Source organism: Primulina eburnea, chromosome 4 (assembly GCF_022965805.1).
Source record: "Primulina eburnea isolate SZY01 chromosome 4, ASM2296580v1, whole genome shotgun sequence".
NCBI classification, from domain to species: Eukaryota; Viridiplantae; Streptophyta; class Magnoliopsida; order Lamiales; family Gesneriaceae; genus Primulina; species Primulina eburnea.
In genome coordinates, this window is record NC_133104.1 from 6,520,726 (window position 1) to 6,533,717 (window position 12,992).

The following is a 12,992-nucleotide window of genomic DNA, read 5'->3' on the forward strand; positions in this document are numbered from 1 at the left end:
GGTCCCATTTTCTTTCGTTGCGGTGGTGCAATAGGCACATACACCATACATCCAAAAATTCTCAAATGAGAAATGTCTGGTTCTTTACCAAATGCAAGCTGCAATGGGGAGTATTTATGATATGCACTTGGTCTGATGCGAATTAATGAAGCAGCATGTAAAATTGCATGTCCCCATATAGAAATAGGGAGCTTTGTTTTCATAATCATTGGTCTAGCAATCATTTGCAGACGTTTAATCAATGATTCAGCCAATCCATTCTGTGTATGTACATGAGCAATAGGATGCTCAACAATGATTCCCATAGACATACAATAATCATTGAAAGTCTGGGAAGTAAATTCACCAGCATTATCAAGTCTAATTTTCTTGATTGTATAATCGGGAAATTGATTCCTCAATTTTATTATTTGAGCAAGTAATCTTGCAAATGCAACATTTCGAGTTGACAATAAACATACATGTGACCATCTGCTGGAGGCATCAATCAATACCATAAAATATCTGAATGGTCCACATGGTGGATGGATTGGTCCACAAATATCACCCTGAATACGTTCAAGAAACATTGGTGATTCAGTTTGGATTTTGACTGGTGATGGTCTTATAATAAGTTTTCCAAGAGAACATGCTTTACATTGAAACTTATTATTCTGAAAGATCTTCTGGTCTTTCAGTGGATGACCATGTGTATTTTCTATAATTCTTCGCATCATTGTTGAACCAGGATGTCCCAATCGATCATGCCAATTGGTTAATATCGAAGAATTATCAACTACCATGTTTGATTCAATGGGACTTATATGTGTATAATGCAATCCAGTAGGGAGCATTGATAGTTTTTCAATCACATATTTCTTTCCTGATTTATATGTGATAAGACACATATATTTCTCATTCCCTTCATTCATTGTTTGATTATCATACCCATGGGAATATATATCATTAAAACTCAACAAATTTCTTTTCGATTGTGGTGAATATAAAGCATCATTGATAAAAAAATTTGTACCATTAGGTGACAAAAATTGTGCTTTACCACATCCTTTAATCAAGTCTACAGGACCTGATATTGTATTCACTGTTGTTTTTGTTGGTTTTAGTTCCAAGAAATATCTTTTATCTCGGAGAATAGTGTGCGTTGTACCACTATCGGGTATGCAAACTTCAGCTTTGCACATAGCATTTTCCATATTTGAACTTCAAAAAAATATGCAATGAAATAAATTACTGGCAATATATATTTAAATATAACACATATCATAATTATACAATAAAACATTATTCTATGAATACATGAAAAATAAATTATTTTACATTTATATTCTACCATTATATTGTTCATTTTCAGAGAAATCGTTGAGAAAATCTGCAGCATCAATATTGTTCATTTCTATCCCACCAACATATTGATCATTTTCAGAGAAATCATTCATAAAATCACCAGCATCAAAATGAGTTGAATCACTCAAACGGTCACTGCGTTCAGTGAAGTTGGTCTCCTTTTCTTTCCCCTTTAATGATTCTTTATAAAGTTTACAAAGGTGCTCAGGGGCTCGACAAACTTTGAACCAATGTCCTGGAGTACCACATCTGTAACAAGAAATTTCATATCTTTTTGAGTGATTCTCATTAACACTTGTATTCTCATGATGTCTTTTCAGTGGATGGTTTGGGACGCTCTTTTGAGATGAGTTATAAAAATAACTATCTCTATTATTTTCAAAACCACGGCCGCGTCCACGACCACGTCCACGACCTCGACCTCTACCTCGACCAAAACCTTGTCTTTGAAATTGATTTTGGTTTCCAGGTTTAAATTCATTTTTACTTACAGCATTTACTTCTGGAAATGCTGTTGATCCAGTGGGTCGGGACTGATGATTTCTCATTAATAGCTCGTTGTTCTTTTCCGCCACAAGAAGACAGGCGATGAGTTCAGAATATCTCGCGAATCCACGTACTCTATATTGTTGCTGTAGAGTAATATTTGATGCATGAAACGTGGAAAATGTTTTTTCAAGCATCTCAAATTCTGTGACCTCATGTCCACAAAATTTTAATTGCGAGATTATTCTATACATCGACGAATTGTAATCACTGACTTTTTTAAAGTCTTGGAATCTCAATGTATTCCATTCATCCCGGACGGTTGGAATTATAACTTCTCTTATATGTTCGAATTTTTCTTTTAATCCCTTCCACAAAGCCATGAGATTTTTTTCAGTCAGATATTCACATTTCAATCCATCGTCGAGATGTCGACGCAAAAATATCATGGATCTTGCCTTTTCTTGTGACGTGCATATGCCATTTTCTTTAATGGTCTCGCTTAGACCCAATGACTCAAGATGCATTTCTACATCTAGAGTCCATGGCATATAATTCTTTCCTGTGATGTCGAGCGCAACAAATTTGAGCTTTGTTAAATTTGACATGGTGGTACTTTTTCTTCTGTTTGGAGCTTGGAAAAGTATGTAGAACTTTTAGAGTTTCGTGCTGATAACGTGTTATGAAAAAGTAAAAATTTATGGTAAAAAGTAAAAATCTCAAACTCTCAAAATTTACCAAACTACACGCTTTATAATATTTTTCTCTCTACTCAATTGTGATTTTCTTCACAAATGAGAGATCTATTTATAGGAAATATTTACAAATAATCCAAAAATAAAATACATCATTACCTATATCATCACACACTAATTTTCAATATTTACAATTCTTATTTTCAACATTCAAATATTCAACATTCAAATATTCAATACACACATTTTAAATATATTTTTCAACAGAATTGATATTTTTAAAATTGCAATTTTATTTGGATTATTATTGGGTATTTTTCATTTTAAGAATCCAAAAACTATTTTTCGTGATAATTTGCTTTTATAATATGGAAAAAAGAAAGGGGTATTTTTATCCGCATTTAATAGTATCGAATATCATTGTTTGTGTTGATAGCTATTTTTTTATAATATATATCTATAATATTCTATATTAAATTATTAAATTTGAGACCCTGAAAATAAATATTTTAGAGAATATTACAATATTTAATTTCATAATTAGCCTTCTTGTTCTATAAAAACTACCTCAAGTCACTCCATATTTTACATAAAAAAAATAATAAACAAAACATTCATTTTAAATCGAACAACTCTTCCAAACTGAAAATAATTTTTGTGTTAATTGTTTTATATTATTTGATCAAATTAAAAATAATAATAACAAGTACAATGAGTGTGCATATTTTATTAGTTATAATAAAGAAATAAAGGGTTTTAAAGATTAAAACTAATTAAATTCAAAAGATCGGGGTTGTGATTTTAGTTAGTCAGCAAATCCTATACATGTGATGCAGATTTGATTTTTTGAGATTCCTAATATATGTGGGGGGCTCGAAATCGAGTTACTACACGGGATTTCCAAGATGAAACCAGTGGAGCTAAGCCCCGATTTTGAAAGGTTAAGTCGATGCTACCTAAGGGACACTGCTCCCTTCCAGTAATTTTTTACTACGTGTCAATTAAATTTTTATTTATTTGACAAAAAGTTTTTCAAAATTTTGCTATTCTCTCCCTCAGCCGTGGTTTTTTCATTTCGGAAATTTCAAAACCTCTCTCTTCTCGTATTCTCTCTCGGAGTCCACCGTTCCTCTTTTGCAGCATGGAAACGAGCTCCTCTCATTGAATCAGGCAAGATGAGGTTTTTCCTTGCCACTGTACATTTGTTTTTATATAATGGGAGATATGTGTTTGTTTCAAAAAATGTGGGATTTGGTGCTTCTTATTTCTGTGAAATTGAAGATAATGTCTCGAAAATTTTCATTTCTCTGAAATTGTATGTTAAAGATATAAGGTAAACCGAGAAACTACGGATGTAATCGAGTAGAGCCTAGTCGAACTCTTGAATGTTTGAGCGTGGTTCGTTTATAATCGAGCCGAGCTCGAGCTTTTATTTAACGAATATATGCATGGCTCACGAGCTTATTCAAGCCTTTATCGAGCCTAAACAAACTTAATAAATATGAATTATACATTTAAATTTTCATTAAATTAATTAAAAATAAATTATATATTTAAAGAAAAATATATTATTCTTATTAAAATTTGTAAATTTATTATAATAAATAAATTTAATAGATTTTTCTATATATTTCATAAATAATATGCAAAATCAATAAATCTAATATCAAAACTATTATTTTTTCATCTAAAAGATTACTCATGAACTTACCAACAAACATGTTCACGAGCTAACGAGCCGAATACTGTAAAACTTGAGTTTTGTTTGTTTATCTTAACGAGCCTCATTAAACGAGCTCAAACGAGCTTTTATCGAATCGAGCTTCGAATAGCTCACAAACGGTTTAGTTCGTTTACATCCCTACGAGAAACTCAATGAAAATGTGGAAACCAACTCTCCCTACTTTGTACGCAGGTGGGCCTCTAAGGTAAACCGAGAACAAAATACTTTGGTGACACTCCTATTTCAAATTCTGACATTAAACTATACCTTCTGAACATTGGCCAAAGTAACAAGGCTCTCAAGTCTAGACTCTTTGTGTGTGTATGTGCGGTATGAGAGTGTATATCTGTAAAACAATAAAATATTTTGATTGTAACATGTGTGTATTCTTATATACATGTTTCTGCAAAAAGATTTTGTGTATCGATAAATAATCTTTATTATTAACATAGACTATTGCTCGGCCAAAACAAAGTGTCTGGATCTATGTCTACATTCTGCTTGATAGGATGATGCTAATTTGTCATTAGATGAAACTAATCTTTTATTGTCTATGAGTTAGATGAACTACTTGGTGAAAATTAAGAGGATGTAGATTGGAGGTAATCGTTTTACTTAAATTTGATTGCTCACACTTCCTTCAGTCTCACTGTAGCAATTTGCAGGTTATCATCAATCCTATTTATTTGGTTAACTATTGACATTTTTCCTTTTAAATTTTATCTACTGTGTTATTTTCTGCTGCAGCCATCAGGTCCTTGATGCAATGAAGGACTCAACATTAATTGTGAAGATTTATTTATTTCAACATTCCGAAATGAAAAAACCACGGCTGAGAGAGAGTAGCAAAATTTTGCAAAAACTCAACCATGAGTTTTTCTGTTAAATAAAAAAAAATTATGTGACACATGGCAAACAAATAACTGGAATGAAGCAGTGCCCCTTAGGTTGCATCGACTCAACCATTTTGAAACGATCCAAATTTAAGATTAGAAAGTCCTGTGCTGGTTGAGTTTTTTTGTTAAATAAAAAAAAAAATTATGTGACACGTGGCAAACAAATAACTGGAATGAGACAGTGCCCCTTAGGTTGCATCGACTCAACCATTTTGAAACGATCCAAATTTAAGATTAGAAAGTCCTCCAAGCACACAGACCAAAAATAAAATGCAACGAGATGCTAATAGAAATTGGAACTATGATTAGAGATTATCCTTCAATATAAAAGAGGATTAATATCTAAATCCTAAATTGCGGGATTTATAACTAGGGGGGAACTTTGGGCAAGGGAGATAAAACACATGCAAGAGAGTGTTTGTTCGATAAATGAGTAGAAAAAACTCGATTTTGTTGAAGATCATACAAAATTTAACTTTTTTTTTTCAATTCACGAGTCAAATACTGGGGATATGCAAGCCATTTTGAAGATTTCTGTGGTTAAAATCAACTGGTGTAAATGGATAATGTTAACGAGCAAATACTTGAGATATGCAAGCAATTTGATCATGCAATGCTTGAGTAGAGAGTATTTAAGAAACAAGGATCAACCAATGGCTTATAGATCATCTAAGCCCGAGATAATACCAAGATCTCAATTTTTGGGTCAGTCTAAGATTCAAAATTCAATTGTAACAAACCCTCCTGAACTCAAACTCATACTCGAACTCAAACAAAGAAAAAAGATTCTGGAAATTTTTGTGGAAATTATGCTACACACAACACACGATCCACTCTTACTATATATACCCTGGACACAAGGCCTAAAAAGCCCTAACACACACGCATGCAACATCCCGGACACCATGTTTCAGAACTGTAAGGGAAGCTGAATAAATAGAAGCAGTTAAACATTCAACATTTGTAACTGAAAAAAAATGGAGCTTAAAAACAATTCTTACAGTAGCAACCTCAACACCTAATGTTTGTCCAAAGCCAGGTTTACATCACCAAAACTTCGTAAAATACTTGGCATTAAAATTTTAAAGAGCGTCTTTCCCCTTCCTTTGGTACTTCTGAGTGAACGGCCATCATTGTGGATTCCTCAGAAAATATGCACGAAGTCGTAGGCAAATCTTCTCCAGGTCAAGGATAGAAAGCAAACATAAGTATGAAAATAAAGTGATTATTACGTATCACCTGGTTATCCCACCTTGATAAGAAGAATAGATATAGTAGAAGAAAGTTTATGTAAATTACAACCACCCCAGAATTCATAATACAGAGATTCAGAAATAGGATTAGTTTCAAAAGGAGGTTGTACATCACCCTGAATTACAAGCATAAGGCAGAACCAACGTTTCTATCACAAATATAAAATGATCACACGAAAGTATGCATTGTATGGATCTTGAATATCAATTAAAACACCCATCAGAAAGGGGAAAAAAACTCAATCAACTGTAAATATGAATGAATTTAGAAAGTAAGAGGATACGTCCAGAATAACACGAATGACTGCAAGAAACAAAAATAGCCAATATTAGATATTACAAATTAACAATGGAAATCGGAAGAAAATTAAACAAGAACAAGATAAAAAAAAATCGCATGCACCACAGGTAAGTTTCATTTGTCAAACGTTGCAGCATGCATATGTCCCACCGAGAGAGGAATATCTCTTTAATAAACCATGCAAAAATATAAAAATCTAGATGTAATCAAATGACTTTCAACAACAGTTGGATCATCGTTATAAGGGCCAAAAACAACTACATATCTGGCCAAAGGACCCCAGAGACCAGCATGAATATACTGTGTGCTATAAACCTCCAATAAGCATACAAATAGATCGGCACGAAATTCAGAATCAGAAGTTCCAAAAATGATGTCAATAGAAAAATAAAAAAGTATATACCATAAGCCCAGCAAGAAATCCATCAAGTGTAATCTTGTTCCAACTATCAAAATAAGAATGAACAGAAAACTCGGCCTTGGCAACAAGTCCAGCTGAAGTAATAGCCATGACTATGAAATAGAAGATAAATCCCGTCAAACCAGTAAATCCCAAAATTCCTGCAACGACCCCACCTATGATCGACATAAATGTGCGGCTGAATAAAAGAAAAAGACCAAGGTTCAGTATGATTTATAAATTTTTTGATTCTCACAAAATGGCAAAAATCTGGATGCGTATTAATGTTTCACGCGATTAAAAATAACGCGTAAATCTCCTAAAATGTCTCTCTCACACAGGATATCAGGTTAAAAGCATGAGTATTTACGAAAATGGTGGTCATTATGCAGAATCACATGATACTTAGTTACAGAACTAACCAGTAATTAATAACTCTTGTGTTGTTTTGCATATTTTCAAGATTGATCGTCGCTAGCGCATCTGTGGCATCGATTGATTTCTTTCTGTCTGCATTTGTATCTTCCTGGATCGCCATGACCTCTTCGTTTGATTGTAGTACAACCCTTCTGAAGCTAGGGAAGAAAAATCAGAGCTAAAGATCAAATCATTACAACCCAACACGAATGCCTACTGATCAGCAAAAAGCGACAACTCAAATTTTCCACCACAAGACCTTTAAGATTCAATAAACCGCAGAAATAAAATTGCACAGAAGCTAGTTCGCACAATGCAACAGAAGTCAAATCTGCATCACGTTCGAGCATTGGGTATTATTCGGTTTAAAAACTATAAAATTTAAATACTTCAATACCACATCTAGAAACGTAGACACATCTAGAAACGTAGAAAAAACAGGAAAAAAAAATACAACAATTATATAAAACTCTTCAGCAACCAAAATAAACAAGAATTTGTGAAATTCCATATAATTTCACGCAAACCACGATGACTATCGTAACTTACAATTCGGTTCTGAAATTAAACACAAACAATGCTCGTAATACATCCAAAAAATAACATTAAACTCGTAAATTCTAAAAAATATGAGTAAAAGGTGCGATTTTATCTTCATAATTGTTCAGATCGAACAGTAATTAAAGCTAATAATTACGAGCAAATACCTGAGAGTTTGGCGAAGACGAGAGGGATCTGTGCGAAAAAACTTCGACTTTGTAAAGGACGTCTCCTATGGACCCGGGTTAACCTATTCCGTGGACCCGATTTGGTTGGGCCTTATTAGAACCAAGCCCATATTACTTTATTATAGCAATTGTGAGTCATCAAAAATTCTATTTTCCAAAAGACTTTTCCAGCAGTTCGTTGTCGATCATACACGGTGATCGAATATGGAAGGTTGACGTATATTTCATGATGCTCATTTGTACGGGGAAACACCGACGGGTCTGACGGCAGAGGAATATAGCATACAAGCAGACGAAGATGTTAATGAAGCGGGTGTATTGACAAATGAAATTTCAAATGGAAGATAGCGTTTTTTTACGTGATTTCACACTTCGAAATTCAATTATAAATAGACGTCTCATTCCTTCATTTCAAAGTATCTCTTCTTCCAGTTTTATCTCATCTTATAGTTTTTGACTGTTTAGAATATTTGTGTGGTATTTTGTTCTTCTGTATTAAAATAATGTGTTCTCGTTGAAAACTAAGTGAGTTGTACACCATAAAATATTATAGTGGAATTCTTTTCATCTTGTCCGTGGTTTTTACCCTCATAATTTTTAGGGATTTTCCACGAAAATCCCGGTGTTCAATTTATTCTCTATTTTCATATTTATTATCTCAAATTGCAGCATGTGGGACCAACATGGTCAATATATGGTTCCGATCTATCAAAAATGTGATGATTATATGTTAATGGGTTGGATACTAAGATTTGTTTATAACATTTACACATAATCCGAAATAAACCGAAATCATAAGATTTGTTGAGGGAAGGGGAAGATCATTCTGATATTGTGTGCAAAACATTCAAAATTAAGTTGAATGACTTGATCAAATATATTCGTAAGAACAAAGTTTTCTTTAACGTTCAAGCCTGTAATAATTTTAAATTTCGTGCATTCATTTATAAATGTAACTTTCTCTTGAAATAAAGATAATGTCACGCCCCGAGACCGGGTTAGTCGACACCGGCGTTATTCAACAATCACATAATTGCTAAACAACAAGCCTCGTAGTACAGTATAAACCAAAACCAGTTTATTACTCATAATCAATCAAAAGATTGTCTTTACAACGTAGATTCTTAAAATGACAAAAATCTGCGGAAGCGTTTATAACTTGAATTAAAAACTCACAATACCATCTTCTTAATTAAAATTCTTCATGCGTCCATTATCAGTCCAAAAACTGGTGTCCGATTCTTCTTTCTCTATTTCTTCTTCTGATTTGTCTGGGGAGAGTAGAGTAAGGGGTGAGTATTTTGGGAAATACTCCGTAAGTGGGGGCCGTCCGAGCACAATATAACAATATGCATAATTTCAAAAATCACATGACTTGCACTTGCATAACATCATTCATATCACTTGCATAACATTTACCAGCACTGAGATTCGTCTACTTTCTATGGTTTACTGATATCAGTCCCTAATTTTTACTCCTCTAAGGGGGCGAGGCCGTATAGCGGTTATATCCCCCACCGCGTAAGGGTACGTCATGGTTGGGATTCCCACCCATATCCAATCGAATCCTCACAGTGCTCAAAATCGTATGACAATCAACACAAGAAATGAGTAGATGAAGAATGTACTCGATCGTATTTTCAAAAACGAATAAGATAAATGCATAACGAGATTTAATCTTTAAAACAAGTCCACTTACCTTAGACTGAAAGAAAACGTGAAGAACTCGGAAAAACATAGTAGAATCATGCAACCGGCACTTCGAAAACGCAGCAGCACCATCGCCGAAAAATCAGCCGTCTTGAAAAATTCATTGCGCCTTATTGAACCGTTGGAATTTGCTGAAATTTGGATATGTTATTCGGAACATATCGAAGGATATACTTAACGGTGGAGATCGGATTCTGAGCCTCCGAGCGAGAGAAACGAATTTTTGAACTTGGACATAACTTTGATGACTCGTGCAAAATTTTGGAGAGGAGTTTCGAAAATTTGGAGCAAAACTCGAAAATTAATGTGTGAAGTTTGAATGATAGCTTCTCCTATTTATAGGGGTGAGGTGAAAATCTTACCATAATTCGATTGATATAATTTCCAAAATTTGGATATGCTCCTTCCATAATTATCGAGATATGTATTCCATATTTATTGATATGCTTCCTTGTTGAGAAAAGCTGCCTTGTATGTAATATTTCTTTCCAAATTTGATTGATATCCAGCCTTATTTCGTAATTAGTACATGATTTGTACTGAATTTTGAATTTCATGTATTTATTGACTTGAAATTTCTAATACCATGTATTATTTAATATTTTCGAATTTATTATAACTCGAAAATAAATTCTTATACATGTCTATATTTAATTAATTACATGCCCAAAAATTTGGGTTCTCACAGATAATAATTCTTTTTTTGATAATTACAAAAAATGTTTGTTAACTTTATTACATTTATCTATATGGAAAAATTTCAGAAGCGAGGATTACCTCATGGATATATTTTATAAAGAAGACAAATTTCTAGGCTTAGAGACAGTAAGCGGAATAATTTTGGCAGAAATTCCTGATGAGAAGGAGGATCCAATTTATTATGTAGTTTTGTGTGACTTCATGATTCATGGCCAATATGATGAGGCAAGAAATAATTCTTCGTGCTTGTTAGATGGCCACTACACAAAGATTTTTCCAAAAAAATTTGTTGACTTCACATCAATAGACGAGGATGGATACCTAATCTACAAGCATAGTGATAATGGGCGAACTATTTTTAAAAACAGTGTTAATTTGGATAATAGATATGTGAAGGATCGTGTGCTGGGCACCTTAAGATTCTTTGAACACAATAAATCAATGAGCTGCAATAGCTCGTGTATAATTAATGTATACACCGATGAATTAAATCGAGTTTGGTTGCAAACCAAGCGGAAAACACTCGAAGTAATTCTTCATTAAGAAACACTGATATATTTTGAATCATGTGTAACTGAATAACTGAAAAAATGGATAATAAGTTGTGACATATATCAGTTCAGTTATGGTGAAAACTGAACCAACAGATGCTCTTACTGATCAAATCAGTTTAAAAACAGTAGTTAAACAATTATATACACAAAAAGAGGATGCCACTTTACTTGGAAGGTTTAAAGCCTGAAGGCAGCTCACTAGCATAAAAAAGGTTTTGAAGAAGCCGACGTTATATTCATAACCACGAATGGACTCGAAATGAGCTTGTGTGTCGAATCTCCGGGGACAAATCTTTCCCTCACTAAGAAGTGACAGAAGGCTCAAATCCTCGGTGCTCGGAGTACTCTTAAAGAAAAAAACTCTATTAAAAAACAAAAAAAAAAGTTAAATTTCAAGCTGCGCTACATCCCTTTCAATTGGTCTTCCCGAAAATCGAAATTCTTGATCAATGGAGGACCAGAAGGAATCTGAGTATGTTTATGGATGTTCGGAGACTGAACTGCTCCTACGTCACCTCTTCTACCATTTTGGGTTGGAAACATTAGGAGACTTTGATTAATTACAAGAAGTGTAATAACCTACCAAGCTTAGGACTTACCCAACTACCTAACTGAACTCCTAGTCTAGACTGAAGATAGCACCTTTCAGTCAACACTTGTTTAACATCTATGTGTCAAAGACTACATACACAAGTTTATTGTCTTTGTGCAAGACTATGTTTGAGCTGTGGTGTATGTGTGTGTGAGAACTTATCTCCGAGTTCAACACAAAAGTGTTCCCACACACTGAGGGAATTGTGCTTTTAATCTAATCTCATAACATGATGAAGTGTTCCCTCTTGGCTGATAGCTTCTGTAAGCTGATATAGTGATATGAAATATATGTGCCCTTTTTCTTTGTATCTTCAAACACTCTTCTTGTTCTACAATTTTTATATTGGTCTTCACCGATCTTCTATTTATAGATGAGAGACTGGTTGTATAGTGAGACTCAATATTTGTATTCGTTGCAGCTTGAATGTGTTCCTTGAGATTTGTGTCTCGACTTTCTGACATTTATGCTGGAACATTTTGTCTTTAAGCTTTGCTGTAACGTCCATTATTGTACCTTTGATCATACAATAACTTTTCCTCTGTGTGCATAGCTGGATTCCATTGAATAAGCTTGCCGTGTTCTGCAAACTGATAGATTCCTAATTGATGTTCTTGAACTAGTCAGTTAAACTGATCTAGATCTGGTTTGGTGAAATCAGTTTGGCTCGTCAGCTGAATTGATTTTGCTGCTTCAGTTGAACTGGTCAGCCGAACTCTTCATCAGTCCAACTCTTCATCAGCTGGCCGGGCTTATGAAGGTCTTCTGCTGAACTGTCTATAAGCTGGACAATCAGTTGAACTTGTCTTTGATATACCAGTTGAAACAATTCAGTTTGGGCGATCAGTTGGCGCTTTCAGTTTGCGTCTCGATAGCTTTAGTTTTGGCTCGATAACTTATCAGTTCGAATCTTGCTCAGTTCCAGCTTCCTACGCATTTAGGTAGAATCATTAGTAACAAAATAACAAGTTTTGTTAACTTCAAAATCAAGATTGGGAACATGAAATGTTCCAACAATATGTTGTTCCACATAAGCGTTAGTTGTTGATTCGATATGGAGCTCATTTGCACGTTGAATGGTGTAACTAATCTCGACATCAAGTATTTGTTCTAGTATATAATTAAGAGACACGACAGAGTTATTGCATCTTTTTATCATTGTGGGGATGATGATAAGTTAGGTAAACAAGTTGA

The 12,992-nt window shown here is 33.9% G+C and overlaps 1 protein-coding gene across 2 annotated transcripts; it reads right to left on the reverse strand.

The window, feature by feature from the left end:
- Positions 1–6,090: 6,090 nt before the first annotated feature.
- On the reverse strand, positions 6,091–8,435 carry LOC140830804 (uncharacterized). Of its 2 annotated transcripts, none has more exons than XM_073194293.1 (5): positions 8,223–8,435; positions 7,521–7,673; positions 7,102–7,297; positions 6,682–6,701; positions 6,091–6,319 (listed from the first exon to the last, which is right to left on the reverse strand). In XM_073194293.1, the coding sequence occupies exons 2-5, from the start codon at positions 7,634–7,636 to the stop codon at positions 6,289–6,291; spliced, it is 363 nt and encodes a 120-aa protein (XP_073050394.1). In that variant the 5' UTR covers positions 7,637–7,673; positions 8,223–8,435; the 3' UTR covers positions 6,091–6,288. The 2 variants fall into 2 exon arrangements, with proteins under 2 accessions (XP_073050394.1, XP_073050395.1); XM_073194294.1 differs by having other exon boundaries at positions 7,521–7,667; positions 8,223–8,359.
- Positions 8,436–12,992: the final 4,557 nt, after the last annotated feature.